Here is a 19,502-nt window from a genome sequence, read left to right as displayed (position 1 = left end):
CTCACTCGTGAGTTCCTTCCTGCCCCGCCTCGGCCTGCTTCTCTGGGCTTTGCTCTCTGGGTTCCAGTCCAGCCTGGCAGACTGTGTCTTCAGAGACCTGTCCCTGAGGTGCTTCTTCTGACTCCACCGTTCCTCCTGGGCCCCGACCCCAAGGCTCCCCATGCTGACATGACCCAGCACGTAGTAGCAGAGCTTTCGGAATGGGGTTCTCACCCTGATTTGGAGGCACGGGGAGGAAGCGAAGGAAACCAGAAACGACTCCTCCGAGGTGGTCATTGGCCGTGTCTCAGCAGAGCTGCTGACTTGAACCCCTACCCCCCTGCGCCTGCCCTGAGTGTGAGGACCTGGGCACTCTGTCCTGTGCAACTGGCACCGCCATACGAGCAAGGCCCACCTGCCCCCTTTGTGCTGAGCCCCACGGAGGGGACTCTGTCCCACCCCGGTGACTCCAGATGGCGGACGGCGCCTCACTTCTTTTTCCGCAAACCAAACAAGCTAGACCCGACATCTGTAGGACAGTCCTAAAGCGGTGTGCCCAGAGAATGGTCCCCAACGGCAAAACCAACCCCAGCTGTGGCCCAGCTGAGGCGCCCGTGGGCAGTCCTCAGAGCCTCTGGGAGGGGATGTGGCCTAGCCCAGGACCACAGCAACCAGAGTGGCTTTCCTGGGGAGCCCCTGCGGGACCAGGCACTGCGGGGTTCCAGGGCACCCAGCGGGCATGCTGCCGCATCTCCTTGCCCTTGGCTGACCTCCTCCCCACCACAGGCACTTCTACCCCAAAGACCCACTCTGTTTGCATGTTCTGGAGACTTTGGCACCAGGAAGGTGGCAAAGGAAGGGAACCCCAGATAGTCCCCAATAAGGGAGGCCTGTGGGTTATCAGATCTGCCCCTGAATCCTGGCTGTGCCGCTGCCTGGGTGACTTCACCCCACTAAATACAGTAGGTGCTCTATATGTGCTCACCAAGGTGATCACGAAAAACAATAATTTCTCAAGTCCGGGAATTCTGCACACATGTGTGTTCCAGGAACAAAAATGCCTAAGGGTGAGCCCAGACCCCACAGCAGGCAGTCAGACCTTGTGGTGCTCATTGTACCTACTGGGCACTAGCTCATGCTGGTGCCCAGGCCAAGCACTTTCTGTCGAAGTCTTGTATGATCTTCAAAACACCTGGGGGACCAGATCCCCCATTCTAGAGGGGATCACAGCTACATGTAGCAACCAAATTGGGTCCCAGCTCCAGCTGTCTCCAAAGACAGGCTCTCTCCAGAGCACCATGCCAGCCCCACAGCCTCCAGAGAGTGGACATTAAGTTCAGTTGAGGGCCTGTCCTGGGTGGAGGCTTGGGCATCTCTGTCATCCTCTCTCCTTGGGAATTATAGGAAGACGGGGAAATTTCTTGCTAAAAGCCTCTGGCAGGAGAACGGAGACCTGTCTCAGCTCTGTCCCAGCCAGCTGTGTGATCCTGGGCAGGGAAAGGTGCCTCTCTGATCCTCACGTTCCCCATCTGTGAACTGGGCTGGGAACAGGTGCCTCTCACAGACTAAATGTGCAGAGGGGGTCTGCCTCCTCAGGAATGCCTCAGGCCTTCTGGAACCCCCAATCCTGTCCTCATCCCCATCTGGGCCCGTCAGCCGAGGGGCTGTCATGACAACCAGACAGGCCAGGGGAAGCATGTTTGCTCGAGGCCAGGCTGGTGTGGCAGTAGCCTGGGGGTAGGAGTGGGAGAAGCACCCCTCAGCTCTAGCCAGGGTACAGTCACACAGCCCCTGGACCTTCATTCTGATGGGAGCCTGGGGTGTGGCCTCTGCCCCTCTCTCCCCTTCCTGCCCTTCTAAGGCTCCTCTCTTTCCTCACTGTGCTCACACTGGTCCTGATCCCATAAGGCAGCCGGCAGACCCCTACCTGTTTACAAGTCTCCCGTGGCCCCCGGGCATCCCAGGATGAAGGGCCAGCCCCTTTCTGTAGGCCCTTCCCTGGGCATCCTGGGCCTGGGTGTCCTGCCTTCCCCTTTCTGTGCGCTTGGCTTCTGCCTCCGCAGCCCAGACTCCAGCGGCCTTACCCAGTGCGGCCCCCACATGGCCTGTCCCTGGAAACAGCTGCCTCCCTGGGAAGCCTTCCCTGACATCCCCTCCAGAGTTGGCTGTCCCCTTGTCATGGACACAGATGGGGGAGCTGGCTCCTGTCTGGGGCTCCCGTACCCAGTATGCGGCCTGCACCGTGTGACTGCCCACAGCGTTCACTGAGGGGATAAAGAATGAAGGAGTTGGAGTGGCTGAAAGTAGGGTCAGGGGAGGGAAGGGGGGGTGGGAGCTATAGGAACACACAGAAGGACAATGGTTCCTGCTCCCTTCTGCCCATCCCACTGTGGGGGCACAGCATGGCACCCCAGGGGCCATGTGGAGCGCTTCCTGGAGGGCATGGACTGGCGTTGCCCTAGAGCAGCCTTGTGGGGAGGGCATGCTGCTGGGCAGAGGGCAGGTGAGGGAGAAGAGGAAACAGATGGTGGGTGGGAGTTCTCCCAGACTCTTCTGGAAGGTGTTGGGAGGAGGGGCCAGTGTCTCTGAAGAAATCCAGGTTCCAGCTCTGGGAATCAAGGCCCCAGACCTCCCTCCTCTCAGAAGGGCCGATCAGCAAGGTGCCCCCTTCCCAATGTCAGCAGGTGCAGCAACTAACAGGGAGCCTTGAGGCTGGACCCCTGCGCTATCCACACTCTTGAAACAGAGCTTAGGACACATCCCCCTGATTGCACCATGGCTCCTGTGTTTCAGGCAGAATTAACCCCACTTTCCCATGTGTGTCTCCACCTGCCGTGTGACCCCTGTGGACCCCGGGCCTTCAACTCCGGATTTTCCAGGACCTTTGTTACCTTCACCCTCCAGCCATTGGTCTTGCTTCACAGTGGCTTGTGGCTTCCAGAATACGCTGAACCTTTGAAATCACTCCTTTGATGTCCCTTCTGGGCCCTTGCCAGGACCAGGGCTGTACGCCCACTGCGGAGCTGAAGCCTTGGGGCCGGGAATTCCCAGCTGGGCTGGTCCTGCCAAGTGCCCGCACTCTGACCTGTGTCTCTCCGGTCGGCCCCAGGGAGCTCGGGCTGTGTGCTCGAGGCTCTGAGACGCCAAGCCTGGAGGTCAGCCTTCATTTTCCAGCGTTCTCTGATTTGAGGACATGATGCAGTTTTTGACTAGTCCCATAATCCTTAAATTCTACCTCCAAGGACAATATCCAGATATCTGGATATCAAGGACAGTATCTCATCTCTACTACTGTGGCCAGCACCTGGGTCAAGCCACGTCATCTCCAGCCTGGGTGAAGACAGCGGCCGCCTCCCTGCTCTTCCAGACCCTGCCCAGAGAACCCCGTCCAAGCTGTGGTCAGGGACTGGCTCAAAATGGAAACTCGAGCTGGTGCTTTCCCTGCCCGGGAGTGTCTGCGGGGCTTGCCAAGGTTTGGAAGAATGAAGGGCCCAGCCCCCCAGCACACAGCCCCTGTACCATCTGGCCTGGCCTCCCCCGCGTCTCACATACCTGGGCACCCTGGACCCCTTTGGGTCCTTGCACCCCGGGCCACGGTGCCGCTGGAAAGGCCGCCAGGATGAATGCCGTTCCCCATGGCCTCCCAGCCCCGGAGCAGGGCGGGCTCCGGTCCTTGCCTGCTGCCAGGCTCTACGTCTCCATCCAACACCAAGCAGTCAGTGACACGTGTATAGCTCGTGATTTTAAAAACAGAGAAACTGTCTTCTGCATCCAATAGAGGATCTCCAGGGAAAGGGAAGCTCTGGTTCATTCACCTGTCTCCCCAGCCCCTGCACACGGGGGGAGCCCGGAAACCCCATCTGGTGAGGCAGTGAATGAGACCTGCCTGCAGGGCAGAGGGGGGAGGGGGTCCGGCTGAGGGCAAAGGGCTGAGCAGGGGCAGCCCTTGTTAAAGGGCTGGAGTGGTTCAGGAGGAGCTGCGGGAAGCAGGGTGGGGGGCTCATCAGGGTGGACCTCCAGCTGTGGGGAGCTCCCCTCGGCACCACCCGTCCCCCAGACATGAGGTGGAGGTGGGGCGGGGACAGGTGCCCCCCAGCCTCCCAAAGCCCGGGCGGGGGCAGCACAGCCCCCCACAGGTGCTCTGCTGGGGCATGGCTGTGGCACGGAGAGCTGGGCTTCTGGTGCCAGCCTGGCCTCAGGTCAGGGACTGAGCTGTGCCCACCCCTGCAGTCCTGCGCCCGAGAGGGAGGCAGCATGGTCCGACTTTACCCTCTTCTGCCCCAGCGCTGAGGGCATGGGGCCAGGCCTGTTGTGTCGCTGCCAGCTGTGGGGACGCCTGGGCCCGCAGGGAGCCCTGGCCCGTCCCCCTGGCATTGAGTCCACGTGTTGCGGCTCGGCTCCAAGTGGGCCGAGCAGGGACTACAGAAGGGCTTTATTTTCAAATAAACAGGTGGGAGGACTGTTATTTCTGTCAATAACCCCTAGTTTCTTCCCAGCAGAGCAGCTAGGAAGGGGGAGTCACGTGCTATCTATTCTTACAGGCTTGAAAATAGCCCCCCTCGGACTATTTAAAACCTACGGAAGCCTCCGCCGTCCGCATCTTCACCCACCGGACTCAGGGAGTTGAAGCCCGTCTGCCCTTCCGCTCGCCCCCTCCGGCCGGCCGGATCCCACGGCTGCGCGGGCGGGGACTCGCAGGGCCGGCCTGGCGCAAGGGGCTGCCCCCCTCCCTTGCAGGGGCACTGGCGGTCCCCCCTACTCCCTGCCCAATGGCCGGGGCTGCGGGGTGGCCCTTCAGTCTCCAGAGTCCTGACAGCTCTCGCTTCTCTGCTCCCCTTGCTTCTTGTTTCCTGAAGGAGCCCTAACACCCCAAGTGCCCCCGGAGGCACTCAGGAACTCTGTGGGGGTGAGCCAGGGAACCAGCAGGAACAGAGGAAGGTCTACCTGCTCTCTTCCAGAGGCTGGGAGACTGGCTTCCCCTCATCCTCCCAGAGCCTCATTTCTAATTGCAAATGGAGGTCCTTCTGCCTCCCCAGTTCCCAGTTGACAGCCCCCACCGTGTCACTCCTCCAGCGACATGGACACACAGCGTCCGCATTTTTCTATCGGTGGCAAGAAGGCAATCCCATCCCGGTACAAGGAGACGGGTCCTTCCCAAACCTCCCCGCATCGTGCTGTTGCCCCGGATTGTACCACGAGGTTGAGGATGAAGAGACGGCCGACGCCCACCTCTGCCCCACCCCCCCACCCAGGGCCACAGTGAATCACTGTGGGCCCAGGAGTTCCTGCAGTGAAGACACTGCTAGCCTAGCACAGCGGGCAGCCCTTTCCTTGGACAGCAGGACCCTATCTGGAAACCTGGGTAATGCCCTGGCATGGACCCTCCCTCTTGTCGGCCTCTCCAGCAGAAGTACGGCTGACCCCGGACTCCCCCCTGCCATCACAGGCAGCCATGGTCACACGTGCAGCGCGAGCATGCAGCCCCCACCCCTGCCTGAGTGGCTCTGAGCTGACCTTTGCACGTCTTCCCGTCGGGCTGCAGCGTGAATCCCACAGGGCAGCTGCACCGCACGCCAGTGGCCGTGTCCCTGCAGGTCCGATCACAGCCTCCATTGTTTACTGCACACGTCTCTGGGGGGGAGGGGGAGAGACAGAGATGCTCAGTGTCCTCCGACAGAAGCCACCTCCTTTCTCCACCTGGGGGGGGACCAACTGAGACAGGAGACCTGAATTGGAGTTCTGGCTGATCCCCTCTAGCTGTGGGCTTCCCCAAGCCTCAGGCTCCTCATGTGTAAAATGGGAGAATGGCACCATTCCTGTGGGGCTGCCGGTGAAGCCCACTGCGATGATGATGGTGGGTGGGTCAAGGTCTGCACGCTCCAGAGGGCTTTGCTGGGGTAAAGGTCACTGCCAACAGGTCCGAGCTCCTGAGATCAACGTGGCTGGTATCTAACTGCCTAGGGCCAGCTTCTTAAACCCTTGTCCTGCCTGGACTTGGATTCCAAACCCAGACTCGCAGTCCCTGGGGCTCCCAAACTGGTCTCAGCACGGACTGGCTTGTGGTCCTGGCTGTGGGGTTTCCGGGGGCGGGGGTTCCCCGAGCCCGCACACCATCCATCACCTTGATGAGACACTCAGCTCAACATCTGTTCTCACTGAGCCGTAAGCTAAAGGCGTCTGGTTTTTGTCCACTTGAAGCTTGTCTAGTGTTTTTTTTTCCCCTTGCAAATTCAAAGGGCCTGGAATGGCTGGGGCAGAGCCTAGGTCACCGAACCCGTCGTGTGGTGCGAATGATCCTCCCCAGGCCTGGAGAAGGGGCTGGCAGAGCTGGGTCACCAGGGTGCAGGTGGCCCGCACACGGAGGAGCCCATTTCTGGGCCTCTGGGCCTTTCGACCTGGGTTTCTTCCCGAGCAGCTGTGTGCTTTGATCTTGTGGGAACCGTGCCTGAATGGGCTTCTCTCTTCTCTTCATTGTTGGGAACTGAGGAGTCAAGGCCCCATCTTTTAAAATCCAAAACTCTTCGCCTGCCTACGTTGGCTTCCTCTGGGCACCTGGCCCCGTGGACCTTTTCCCTGAAGGTTCCCCCTAATTGGTTTATTGTCTGTCCTTCTTCGCTGTCTGTATTCCCAGAGGAGTGATCACTGAATACATACCCCAGTAGCCAGGAGTCCCTGCTGCTCATTATACCAAATTCATGATACCTTTCCTTTGAACTTCAATTTGTGTGCGTGTGCGTGCGCGTGCGGGGGTTGGGTGGCAGGGCAGGGAGGGGGAAAATCTGGCTTTCCCTTCTGTGTGTACATCTGCATCTCTGTGATCCTGCCAGGTGGGGGTGGGGCATAGCAGGTGTCGTCCGAGTATTCTGGACACAGGGGCTAGGGGTTGCAGAGGGCCCCCTTCTTCCCGAGGCTGAAGTCTTCACCATGATAGGATGAGTTGCAACTACTTGTGAAAGGCAAGTCTCCCTGCCTGACTCCTCCTGGCCTGTCTCTCTGTGCGTCTCCACCAATAAGACCCCCCAGCTGGGGGTGCACAGTTCTGTGAGTTTACCTGCCTGTGTGCGCTGGCCCAGCGGCGTGGAGGTCTCTCATGGGCTGGTGTCACCAGGCCCAGCTCAAAGACCACCTCTGCGAGGAGCTTCCCAGGCCCCAGGTGCAGAAAGAAGGCCACGGCCCTTCCCTGTACTAGGGGCGCCTTTGTTAGCGGGAGCTGGGCTCTGCCTGGAGTCTGGCCTGCCCGGGCCCTCTCGTCTCCCCACCGGCCTATTTACTGGGGCAGCGGAGGTGGGCAGGGCAGAGCGTGAGCTTTGCCCTGCTGCTCACGGACCGACCCAGGTAGGCTACCCCTGGGCTGGACAGCGGCATCCGCACCTGGCAGGTGAGGACAGCAAGCGTTCCCTCCAGGGCCGGAGGTGAGGATCAAACGGGTTCCCCGCCCGAAGCGCTTGGTCTGGGTCCTGGCATGTAGTAGCTGCTCCACAAATGGCAGCTGCCCCTCCTGGGCTTCTAACCAGAGAGGAAATCCCGCCTCCCAGCCCCACATCAAAGAACCAAGGCAGGCTCCAGGTGCCTTTTCAGCCTTTCATGTGGGGAGCCCCTCTGAGGACCAGCCTGCTCTCCAGGGGCAGGGAAGTAAGGCTCAGGCCCTGGAGAACTGGGACTGGAACATAGCTATGACCTTACTCGGGGACAGTGACGGCGACTGGGCCTCTCTGTGGGGAGGTGGGGTGCGGCTGTGTCCCTGAGAGATGGACCTGGCCAAATGGGCTCCTGTTGGCCCTTCGCATCCCTGAGGTCCTGGGGGGACTCGGAACTTGGCCTTCCAGCACTGATGGGACTCAGCACACACGGGGCAGGCGGAGGCCGGGGGGGGTTGCTGGGGTCCGTGTGGACAGTCATCCACTGTCTAGCTTCTCCCCTGCACGGTCCACACATTTCATCTCCTGTGTTGCCCTAGACAACGTCTGGGGCCTAAACGTCACCTTCTGAGCGAGGGGCGAGGGGGCCCCCGGGGAAGGCCCTGTGGGCTGTTCTGGGTGCTGACACCATCACTCCATAGCACTTGGTTACGGCGGGTCCCTTGCTCCAGTCCCAGCGCAGCCCTCCAGGCCTCAAGTCCCCCAGACTCTCAGCAGCTCCCGCCCCTTCCACCTCCCTGGCAAGTAATCAGCCCAGGGTTGTGCGTTAAGTGGCAGAGCTGGTGGGACCTGCTGGGTCTGACTCCAACCCACTTGACAGCCTGAAATCTCCAGTCCCAGCTTCAGGACCCTACAGCGCCAGCAGGCACCACACTCTCCACATTCCACCCTGACGGCTCCTGTTCCAGTGCTCCGGCCTCTGAACACACCGCCCCCTAGGGCCCCCAGGCCTGGTCTTGGTACTTCTTTAGCATCTGATGCCAGTCCCTGCCCTTAGCAGCTGCCGTTCTGGGCCCGGCGACCACAGTCTGCCTTTGTGACATTCATAGCCTTGCCAATGGTCCCTGTCTTCCTGGCCACTGCCTCCCTCTGGGTAGCCGATGCCTCCAGGCTCGTGCAGTAACGCTAAGAGCCAATACTGACTGAGGCCAGGGCCTGTGCTGGGTGGGGGAGGGGGCAGTGCACCGAGCAACCAGCCTCCAGCCTGTTCTCTATGCTGCCCACGCCACTGCTCCTGCCAGTCCCCTAGCATCCCCTCAACAGCACAGGGTTGGTGGCTGTGTCCTTCTGAGGACAGCAGATGTCCACGGCACGATGTGAGATGCACAGAAAGAAGGATGACAAAGTCTACCCAGTCCTTTGGGCTCAAGTCAGATTCGGGGAGTGAAGTCTACAGTTACAGGATGCGCCGGCCTGGGTGGCACTGGGAGCTTTGTGCCTGGGAGTTTCCAATCGGAGGCTGCTGGGAGCTGCTGAGGGAGCTCCTTGCCTTGGGTGGCCATTAGCCTGGGACCCTCCCCCTGGACTGCTCTCTCTGATGGCCTCAAAAAGCAGCCTCACCTCCCTGCTTCCCAAGGCTAGAGGCACCCAGGCCTGGCACTGGGTCACCACTGTCTCAGATGCAGACACCAGGTGGCCTGTCCTCTCCTCTGACTGTAGGATCCCCCAAATGGTGGATGTCTGTCCACCACCACCACTGTCCAGTGGTGCTGTCTCGGCACTTAGGGTGGGGGTGCACATGGGGTGCCACTGCTGCCCTGTGAGGCTGCACCCCATCCAGGAGCACGTGCGCCAAGGGAGGCCAGAATCCAGGCGCCAGACCTTCGGGGGGTGCAAGGGGGAAGAGGGCAAAGCCAAACCCTCAGAGTGCTGTCCCAGGGAACTGAAGACTTTCTTTCAGGACTCCGAGAGCCCTCTAGTCTCTCCAAAAGAGCTACTGGGTCTTTCCAGAGCCTCTCCTCTCCCCCTGGGGGGACAAGGGGAACAACCCCCGCCAGGACACAGTCCTCTACAGCCGACAAAGGATCTTCTCATCTCTTGGCCTCGCATCAGCCCCAGAAGTTGGCTTCTTCTGCAGGCAGAGAAACAGAGGCTCAGGGAAGTTCAGGGACTTGTCCAGGCAGGATCAGCTACCCGTTGTGACATCCCATGCAAAGTAAAAATGAAGGGCCCTCGCTCAAATATTGAAGATTTCAAGACAGAGGCAACCAGACACTCAACCAATTGGGGGCCCTTCTGAGAGTAGGGCCTGGGGCAAGTGTATGGGTCACACATCCGTGAAGCCAGCCCTGTGTCTCAGGTCTCTCCATTACTTAGAGAAGCCAATATTTGGACCCAAGGTTGGGGGACTCCTGACGGATGAGTGAGCCAGACCAGGCCAGAGAGCCAGGTGTGGTTGGGGGCCCTCCAAGCAGCTGGCAGTAGGGCTGTGGAGATGGGCATTCATGGTGCCTGGTCTCCTTCGCAGCAAAGGGGGCCAACTCTTACCCTATGTGGCCAGGCTGGAGGCAGGGGAAGCTGGGCATGGGGTGGGGGTTAAAGCAGGAAGGGGCCTGGGAGTAAAACCCTTTTCGGCAGGTAGAAAAACCCTAGATGTGTCACCAGGCCAGTCTTTGGTCTTTTCCCCATAGAGAAAGAGCAGATGTGAGCAGGGGAGGCCAGCCCTGGGCTGGGACGGCGGGCTGCTCTTTGAGTTGGAGCTGCCTGCTTGCTCTGCCCTAGGTCTGGGCCAAGGTCTGGGCAGGCCTGTGGACAGTCTCAGTCGTACATAGCATAGGGGCTGACACAGGAGTTGTGGAGTCAGAAAATGGGGTTGCACACCTGGCCCTGGGGCCTCAGGCAAGCCCATCTACTCCTGGAGTCTGGGCTTCCTGACATGTGACATGGAAGTGACGGCATTTACCACGGAGTTTGTGCAAGGCCCAGACAAGTGTGGACATCATGGTGCTTCATAAATTGTTCCAACAGTGACCACAGGCTTGGTCCCGGACCTCCGCATGCAGAGATTTAGCACTGAGTCTGTCGCAGCTTCATCTGAGCTCCTGCTCTGGTGGCGCAGATATGCCTCGGAGAGTCCTTGGGTGTCTGGAGACCTCAGCTTGGTGGGGCAGCAGATGGGTTCCCTGATCTGTCTGAACACCAGTTTGGGAAAGACTCCTTGGTACTGGGCAGCTGAGACAGAGGAGCAGATCTAGAGATGCATCTGACACTGACCCAGGCCTCAGGGCAGACAGAATGGGGCCTGGACTCTACTGGCCCAGAAGTCCAGGCCCCCACACCCCCAGCTCACCCCATCGCATCCAAGCATGGGCTCCGCAGATGGCTCCCTTGGCCCAGGCCCGTGCGCCCCTCAAGACTCAGAAGGCCCCTCTGAGTTCTCCTGAGCCCTGCTAGCTCTCCCAGGCTTCTGTTCGGGTGGTTGTCTCCCCCAGAGACCACTCACTCCCCAGGAAGAGCTGTGTCACGGGGACCCCATGCCCAGCACAGGACCGATTTCTGCTGAAAGAACAAGCCCCTGGAGGAACGAGGTGGGGCGAGGTGACCAACCCCGGCCCTATGCTGGGCCCGGCAGGGGGAGGGAGCCCGACGAGCCCGACAGCACAGAGGACCTGCGAGTGTGGCTGCGCCAGCCAGGGGCACAGGCACTGGGTGAGGAGGACGCTCACATGGGCTGACGGCAGGCCGAGCAGTATCCCCTGGCTGAGAGCGCCCTGAGGAGAACTGGACGTGGGTCCAGAGGCCCAAATGCCACACTTAGTTCCTGATGCGCTGGGGGACTTTAGGCAAAGGATCCTCTGGTCTCTGGGCTGTGGCTCTCCCCCGTGGTGTGACTGGGAATCCCAGAAATCCCAGGCTTGTCTCCAGGGGACAGGTCAGGTCCTGCTCCAGAGGCTCTGATCGGTGGCTGAGCTGTGAGCCCCAGGACCCACAGAGACCCTGTTGGCCCAGACATCTGCCCTGTCCCCTGCAGGCCACACCCTGGTGGCAGGAGGAGCCCAAAGCTCTTGCTGCCACCTGTCCAGGCCTCAGTCAGGGCTGGCCTACCTCCCCTTCTGCCACTAAGACCAAGGGAAGCCCGCTGGGAAGAGGGGTTAGGCCCTGGCTCTCCACAAAGGCGGAATCTCTGCCTTTGTGCTCTCCTCTCTCAGCTGATTCCTGAGCCGTCCGTGGCTCCTATCACTTTGGGATAAAAGCCATGCTCCCTGGCAGAGATCTGCACACTGGCTGGGCTCTTCTTCATGGCCCACCTCTTTGTGCCGGCCCCACTGACCTGTGCGTGGCCCGGTGGCCTGTAGTGGGCCTTGCCAGCAACGGATGACCCTCTGGCACAGTGAGCCTGCTGGTTTTCTCGAAGTCCCCCGGGCAGGTGACAAGGGTCGGGCCCCCAGCCCCTCTGCAGGGCGTGGGGAGCAGGACTCATCCCTGTCTGCCGCCTGCCACCCCTGCTCCTGACCTCACTGCCTCCCTCCTCTGCCCAGTGACCCTGCTCTGCCTCGGCTGGCGGATGCCCACTCCTGAGAGCCGTCCACAGAGAGCGGATCTTGCCCGTGCGGGGAGAGGCACCATGAGGGCTGGATGCTGGGTGACTCTGCCCTGGGGGCACCTGGGGCTCTGAGGGAAGCTGGGCCCTGGGGGACACCCTGGGGAAGCAGATGTGGGGAGCCAGGGTGACTGGAGGCCAGGATGGCAGCCTCAACAGGGAAGGGGCCCAGGCTGGGTCCCAGGGGAAGGGGGAAAGGAGGCCTTGGGAACCCCGCTTGCCACCCAGCACTGTTCTCTGTCACATCTGAGGCCAGAGGACCCCTTGGCCCGTGGTTCTCAAAGGGCCGGGCCGACCTTGAAGTGACCTGGTGGGTTCTGGATGCTGCCTCTGCAGCCCATAGTGGGTGACCATAGGACCCAACCTGAGCCCTGTGCTTACTCCAGCCCAGCTGTGTGGAGGGAACAGGCCCTCAGGCCCGCATCGCCCCACCAGCTCCATCTACCTGGTACTTGGCCCTGCTGAGGGCAGTTTGCTGTCAGTGTCAGTGGAACTGTCTTCTGGAGGCACTGGGCAGGCTTGTGATCTCGGGGGTGACACCCTCTCATGGGCCTGCCTGCTGGGTGGGATTTCCATACTAATGCTCAGAGAGCAGGACCCTTCTGGATCTGAGGGATGGTGCCTGGCAGTCTGTGGCAACAGGCGTGGGGGCCGCAGGCAGAGAAGAGGCTGACCAGGAGTGAGACGAGCAGACCTTGGGGAAGTTTCTTCAACCAGAGCCACAGCAGCGAGACTTCTCCTGGCCTCTGGCTCCTGCCTTCGCTCTGGCTACTAAGGGGAGGGACGCTGCGAGCACACAAAGAGGGGCTCATGTGCACCCTCTTGTCGGAGGCCATCCCAGGAAGGAGAGCATGAGATCGTGACGCCCATTCTATAGCAGCCTCATGAAGGCCCAGTTGGTGACCCTTCCTCGGCACTGCCTTGCCCCTCCCACCACGTGGGACCTTCTCAGAACACCCATCACCAGCAGCGAACATCTTCTGAGCCCTCACATGCCAGGCGCAAGTCCCCTGCCCACTGTTCTCTGGAGGGAGTGTAGGGTGGCATCGTACGCAGAGCAGGCCCATGTGACACATCCCTGAGCCTCAGTCTCCTCATCTGTGGCCTGAAGGGCACCCTTGCAAGTTCCTGGCAACTTTTCCATGTCCAGGTAGCCAAAGACTCAGCCCAGACGCTGCTCAACAGAGGGGAACCTTGTTCCACATTCCCGATGGCTGCCGGGATTCAGGGAAAGTTAGGGCAGAGGACAGCCTGGGGCCGAGGGACGCAATGCCCAGCATCCATGCGCCCCTCTTCCCCCTCCGACCCTGGGACTTCCTGGGGCCAGTGAAGCTGGCACATGGATCCTGCCTTCCCTCTCCGAGTCCTGGCCTGTGAGCTGGGCAGACCTCACGGAAGGGTCCAGATTGCAGGTGCCCGGCTGGCTGCTGAAAGGCCCTCGTTCACCTCGCTGGCTCTTTCGGCCTCCTTTCCTATGGCACCACCACCTCCGACCTGATTGAGGTCAGGCGGGCCCCAGGCTTCTCATCTCAGGGCCTGGGCCCAGCATTCCAAGGCCCCTAGGAAAGCACCAATGGCCTGGGCAGGAGAAGGTGGTAAGAAAGAACGGAATGTGACGGGGCAGTGCCTTGTGCCATACGTAAGCCAGGCGCCCCTCATCGAACATCTCATCCGAGCTGCTTCAGAGTACAGACTACGGCCCCCCCTTCCAGCAAAAGAGAAAACCAAAGCTCAGAGACGTGAGGTGCCCCCGGCCTGGAGACGATGCTGGTCACCGGGGAAGTCAGGACAGAGCCCAGGTCTGGCCGCAGAGCCTGGGCCTGGACAACAAACTGGAAAGAATCAGTCAGCAAAACTCCAATCACGTACCTCTGAGAACAAACGCACATTCTTCAAACAAAGGTACCGCCTGAGGAGCCACCCGGACCCACCCCAGCTTCCTTGGGACAAACCCGGGAGTCTCACTGCGGGAAGCCCTGAGCTCTGGCTACTCCTTGGTCGAGAGGCAGCTGCTGACGCCTGGTCTGCAGCCAGCACTGGGCCTGCCCTTGGCAGAGCCAGCCAGCCACCCTGAGGCGAGGGGAGCCAGCAGGAGCAAGCAGCAGCCAGGAAGGCTGGGCGGTCGCCTGCCCAGGTGGCTGGGGCGCGAGGGGAGCCGTGGGGGCCTGAATGGCGCTCCTGGTCACTTCCCGTTTCTGCACACGGGGGCTCCTCGGAAGAGCGCGGATGAACCCAAGGCTGTACGGGTAAAATAAAGGTGCCCTGGACTCTGTGGCTTGGAGTTTAAGTTCCAGGACCCTCCTGAGTGTGGCAGGGCAAGGAGCCATGTCAGCCAGTACATGCATCGGGAATTGGGCCATCAGGTGGCAGAGGGCAGGGGGGGTCACATCCTGCTGGGCTCTGGGGCCCATTTGGACCAAATCCTGAGGGGCCAAAACACCTAGGGAAGGGTGAAGGCCGGACAGGGAGGGTGCTGGGGACAGGGTGTGGAGGCCCAGGAGGAGCACGTGGGGGTCAAGTGTATCTGGCTGCCGGTGGGATGGGGTGGCATGAGGAGCCGTTGGGGGCAGGCAGCCACCTACCCGAGGGGCTCCCCTCAGACAGGCTATGTTGGTGGGGAGCTCTGGTGGCGGTTCAGGGCGGGGGCTGGCTGTGGGGGTGTGCAGGCTTCAGGGCTAAGTCACAGGGAGGTTTAGGGGGCTGCTGCCACAAACCAGGAGGCATTTTGCACAAAGCCTGGGAGCTGGGCCAACCACTGAGAGTTGCTCTGACTGGGGAAGCACTTGCCCAGGCACCAATGTCCCAGCCGACCCTTGTCACAGCCCCAGAGGCTGGGGAAACACGAGGTGCTTTTAAGTTCTGACAGGGGAAGGAACTTACCAAGGCCATCCAGGGGGAGGGAGCGGCACGGCAGGCCAGGTGTCCCCATGCCCAGTTCTCTGGTTCACGCATGGTCTCCCCCAGGGAAGCCATGAACACGTGCCTCCAAAGAGCCACGTGACCCTGGCTCACCCCTCAGCCCCCCTGAGCTGGGCCAGCTCTGCCAGGAGATGAGGACGGCATTACTCCCTCAGTTCTCGGGAGTCACCCCAGCTGCCTGCCTGAGCACATCCCTCTCTCTCTGTAACACCGTTCTGTGCTCCTTGCCCTCTGTCTCCAGCCGCACGAGCACCCCGAGCCCAGGCCCCAGCCATGCCACCATGCACCGGCTTCACGCCGTAGGATTCTCTGCTGGCCGCTGTGCCTCCAACACCCCTGCCTGCTGTGAGTTCTGAACCCCAACCACTGGGCCTGAGCCCATGCTTCCTGCTCGGTTCGCTCTGACCCCACCACTCAGGGACAGCAGCAGGGACCCCACCCCCCATCGGCAGGAACTGGGGGAGGGCTTGCCTGCACTGGCCTGTCTGCAGAGGGGCAGGGCGCACACGACCTGTAACTGTCCCCCAGCCTCATTCTGGGGGCGGAGAGAAGGGCGTTCAGAAGTATGCCTTGTGTTAGCTGTGCCCCCCGACGGGACAGCTCCCCTGCTTTTACGCTTCATGAGATGAGCACATGGCCTGACCAGAAGCTGATTCACACTTCATCTGGGGCCCAGAGAGAGGGGGAAGCACTAAGGCCTCAGGCTCCAAAAGAAGCCGAGGGGCTTACAGGTGAGCGCTCTGGGCCTCTCCGGGACAGGAGTAGGACCGGTCCCTCCAGCCAGGCTTCGGCTTTGGCACCAGGAACCCTGGGTCTGGCCAGAAGCACTGTGAGGCTGGGGTGAGTTATGCCCCTCTAAGCCGCAGCTTCCATCTGGGCCAGCCGGTGCGCTGCTCATTCTCGTCTGCCCAGCCCCGCCAGCACCCTCCCGCCACCCTCCACTCTCCACTGGACTACTCAGCTGGGTCACCATGACCCACCTCCTCCTTCCACCACCCCTTAGGGCATATGCGGGGTGTGTGTGTGGGGGTGGGCGCTAAACCGAGGGCAGGACCACAGCCGGGGCTCCAGCTGGCCAAGGAGCAGTCACGCTTGGCAGAAGATCTCGGAGAGGTACCAAGTCTAACTGCGCTGCTTCTCCCTGCACGAGAGCCCAGCGCCTGGAGCTTGGCCCAAGGTCTGCCCAGCCTTTTCCTCTGGCTGGCCTCCTGCTAAGCACCTGGCCTGGGAAACTGCCCCATCTCATCCCCTCCCTCGTCTCAGATCCCCACTGCCAGGCTTGCCCAGGGTTCCAGATCCGCGTCTGCCCCCTTTCTCTCCCAGCTGGACACCTGTCTGTGGGCACGGTGAGCAGTGAGGCCCCACTCAACCCCAGGCATGTCCTCCAGGAAGCCTTTGTTCATGCTCTGTGCCGACCGGCCTTCGCCGTGCTCCTGCTCTGGGCCAGGCCCTTGCTGTGCTCCCGGGGGCTGTCAGAGCTGGCAGACTTGACCTCTGCCCCAAGCTGGGGAGCCCCAGGCTTTGGATAAAAGAGGGTGTTGGTGGAGGAGGGGCAAGAAGCGGGGATAGGGGTGGCAACGAAAGTCTGGTTATGTGTGGACAAGCCTTTGCCAGGTAGAACCATGTCAGATGGCCCCTGGTGAAAAGTGGTGGGTGGCGTGGCCCAGATGGGAAGCTGCACGTGCAGGGCTTCTAGGAGGGGACTTCCAGGAGGTGACTGATGGGTGGGCCTGGAACCAGCGTGGGGGGTGTGTGGTGGCCTGGGGGAGGAAATCAGGAGAGGCCCAGGGATCCTGGAGATGATGGCTGCAGAGAAGAGGTGAGGTTGGGGGACAGAGGAGCGGGGAGCCGGGCAGGAGTGTGAATATGTGTGACATCAGCTGGACCTCTCAGGGGGTTGTATGGTTAGATGGTGTTGGGGAAAGCACAGGGCTCAGTCTGCAACCCCCAAGTGTCAGCCTTGAGCACAACTGCCCTGCTTTGCATGGTCCTCCCAGGCCTTCCAGGGCTCCAGCCCCTGGGCCGCCTTCCTGGAGCTCTCTCAGTAGCTCCCCTGTCTGCCAGGCCCCTCCTCTTGTTCACACCACCCCCTGGGAGCCCTGCTAGGTGAGAGGGTTATGGGATCATGCTGACGCAGGAAGGGAAGCCTGGCTCGGAGGGACGATGGGGACGGGCCGCTGTGGGAATGGAGGGAGCCAGCTCCTGATACTTTTTTGGGCCTCCGTGTCCTCAACTGTAAAATGGGAATTGCTTTAGCGCCAAGCCTCAGGGTGGCTGGGAGATGAGTGAAGGCTGGGACAGAGCAAGGCCCAGAGAAGCTGGGGTTCTCGGCTAACTATTGCTGTATGCACCGGACCTGGAGCACCTGGTTCCCCTGGGCTCAGAGGGACCCCTAAGTGGCTGTGAGGACACATTCCAGTCAGGAGGGCTGATGCTACTCAGCTCCTGACTTAGGGCCCTGGGCATGGGAGTCCACAGACCTCAGACCCTGGTGCAGATCACGGTGAGGAGGAAGAGTCCTCCAGAATGAGTGGGCTGATGTGCACGGAGGCTGCTGAGGAAGGGGGGGGTGCCTGCTCTGGGGGCGCCTGCCGAGGCTGTAACCCTGGGGTGGGGGGGAGCTTCCTGCGTGGACCTGTGCATCCCATGCTGCCAGCCGCCCCTGTGCCCACCCCTGTGCCCCGAGATCAGTGCACCAATCGGTGGAAGTGAAGAGGGCGGACAGGGGCTCTGTCTCTGGAGCTCACAGCAGCCAGCGTGGGAGTTTCCTCCCAGACGAAGTCTGAACCATTTGTGGTCAAGAGTAACAGTCCCCTGAAATGTCCTTTTCTTAATCCTCCATGATATTACGTGGCAAAATGGACTCAAGCAGATATGACTAAATTAAGACCCTTGAGATGGGTGCTTGTCCCGGATGATCTGAGTGAGCCCACGTGGTACAAGATTCCTTAAAGGTGGAGAAGGAAGGTCAGAGAAAGCGAGCCTGATGGAAACAGGGTCAGACGGATGCAATGCGGTTGGCTCTGAAGATAGGAAGAGGCCTAAAACCAAGGAATATGGGTAGTTCTAGAAGTTTCTAGAGCTTCCAGAAAAAATGCAACCCTTGCTGACACATTGACTTTAGCCCAGTGAGTCCCAGGTCCAACTTCTGACCTATGGAAGCTGGTGTGCTGCTGCTGCTGTAAGGCACTAAGACTGCGGGACCCTGTTAGCAGCAACAGAAGGCTGACAGGGCATCCATCCCATGCACACTGCGGGACTGACTGAACACCTGGGTTGGCAAGAATGACCCAGGGTGTCTCATCAGTCTTGCTAGGACTGGGGTCCCAGGAGCCCATGGTAAACTTAGCTGGGTACTTGGGTTCTGCACAAGTCAGCCAGATACTTGAAATTTATCACTCCAACACTCATACCCAAATATTTTAACTGATTTTAATGTAAATCAAACATCTACCACATATTTTGAGCCTCTTTAAAGAAAACATAACTGCCCCCGTTCTTAGCCTGTGCTCAGTGACTGGGGTTAATTATAAATGGACTTGCTGGGTACAGCTGAGACCCCAAGGCTGGGGCAGGGCCACTTAGCCCCGAATGGCCCCTGGCTGCTCTGCTATAGGCCACCACCCTCTCTGTGACATGGAATAGGGGGTGTCACCCTGGGCCTGCAGAAGCAGTCTGTCGCTGATGTGGTCACAAGAGGAGGGATGTTTTTTCCTGCCTGTGGGGCCGAATGGGTTCTAAAGGGATGTGTGAGGGGATTTCTATAATGAGAGGTGGGAATTCAGGGCAGGCCAACTATCCTCCTTTTCCCTAGCTCCTTCCGAGACCCCCAATTGGCTCCCCTAACACTGCCTCCCAAACCTGGAGCGAGGGTACCTGTGTTCTCAGCTCATTCCTTCTCATCTCCCTGACCCCGCTCCAGGCTAGCACCTGCCGACTGTAATTAGAAAAAGCAAGTCCACAGCTTCTCTCTGCACCTTGCCATCCACCTGCTTGACACGAGTTCAGCTCAGCCCTCTTCTGCCATCACCCTTCTGCTGGGAGGTGTACGGGGCCTCTGGGGACCCAGTACATGCCCCTGCCCTGCTCTGGAGCTCTGGTCTTGGGCAGCAGTACCCACCTCTCCCAGTAAGTGAGGCTGGGGCCTCAGCGTGCCCTCAGATCACCAACAGCTCTTAGGTTCCCACCACCCACCTCCAGCCACCTTTCTGACTCACACCTTCCAGGATGGTAGTAGGCAAACCTGTCTGCTGGGGCCTTCAAGCCCACTCCTTGGCCATATCTAGCCCTTCCCAGGCCAACCCAGACAGCACAAGTCAACATGACACCCCTGCCCCGAGAATTTGTAGAGAGGGAGCTTCCAGACAAACCTTGTCCCATCTGCCTGTTACCAGAGGTGAATCTTCCAGACTCTCTGAACCTTAGTGTTCTTGTTTGAGAAACATGGCTATGGCCTGTCCTGCCCAGCATGGACCACAGGCTGCACAGAGCACCAGCAGCCAGCCCAGATCTCCTTTGCTCCTCCAAGCCCCACTGGCGGAGATGGGCTTCAAGCTTAGTCCCCAACACGGAAGGTCATATTCCTTCCATGGCCGCACTTACATCTCCTTTTTCCCTGGGTGCCTGGACTCATTTGAAGTTCATAT

At 60.3% G+C, this 19,502-nt stretch overlaps 1 protein-coding gene across 3 annotated transcripts in view; it reads right to left on the bottom strand.

The window, feature by feature from the left end:
• The window catches only part of SCUBE1 (signal peptide, CUB domain and EGF like domain containing 1), a 133,677-nt gene that overhangs the window by 29,253 nt on the left and 84,922 nt on the right, over window positions 1-19,502 (bottom strand). For all 3 annotated transcript variants that reach the window (XM_032882823.1, XM_032882824.1, XM_032882825.1), the window contains one exon: window positions 5,494-5,610. In XM_032882823.1, the coding sequence (XP_032738714.1) occupies window positions 5,494-5,610 (117 nt within the window). The remainder of the gene's footprint in view (window positions 1-5,493; window positions 5,611-19,502) is intronic.

Source organism: Lontra canadensis, unplaced genomic scaffold, assembly GCF_010015895.1.
Source record: "Lontra canadensis isolate GAN:19392208 unplaced genomic scaffold, GSC_riverotter_1.0 scaffold84, whole genome shotgun sequence".
NCBI lineage: Eukaryota > Metazoa > Chordata > Mammalia > Carnivora > Mustelidae > Lontra > Lontra canadensis.
The sequence above is the reverse complement of the archived record's forward strand: the minus strand, read 5'-3'. Positions and strand labels throughout refer to the sequence as shown.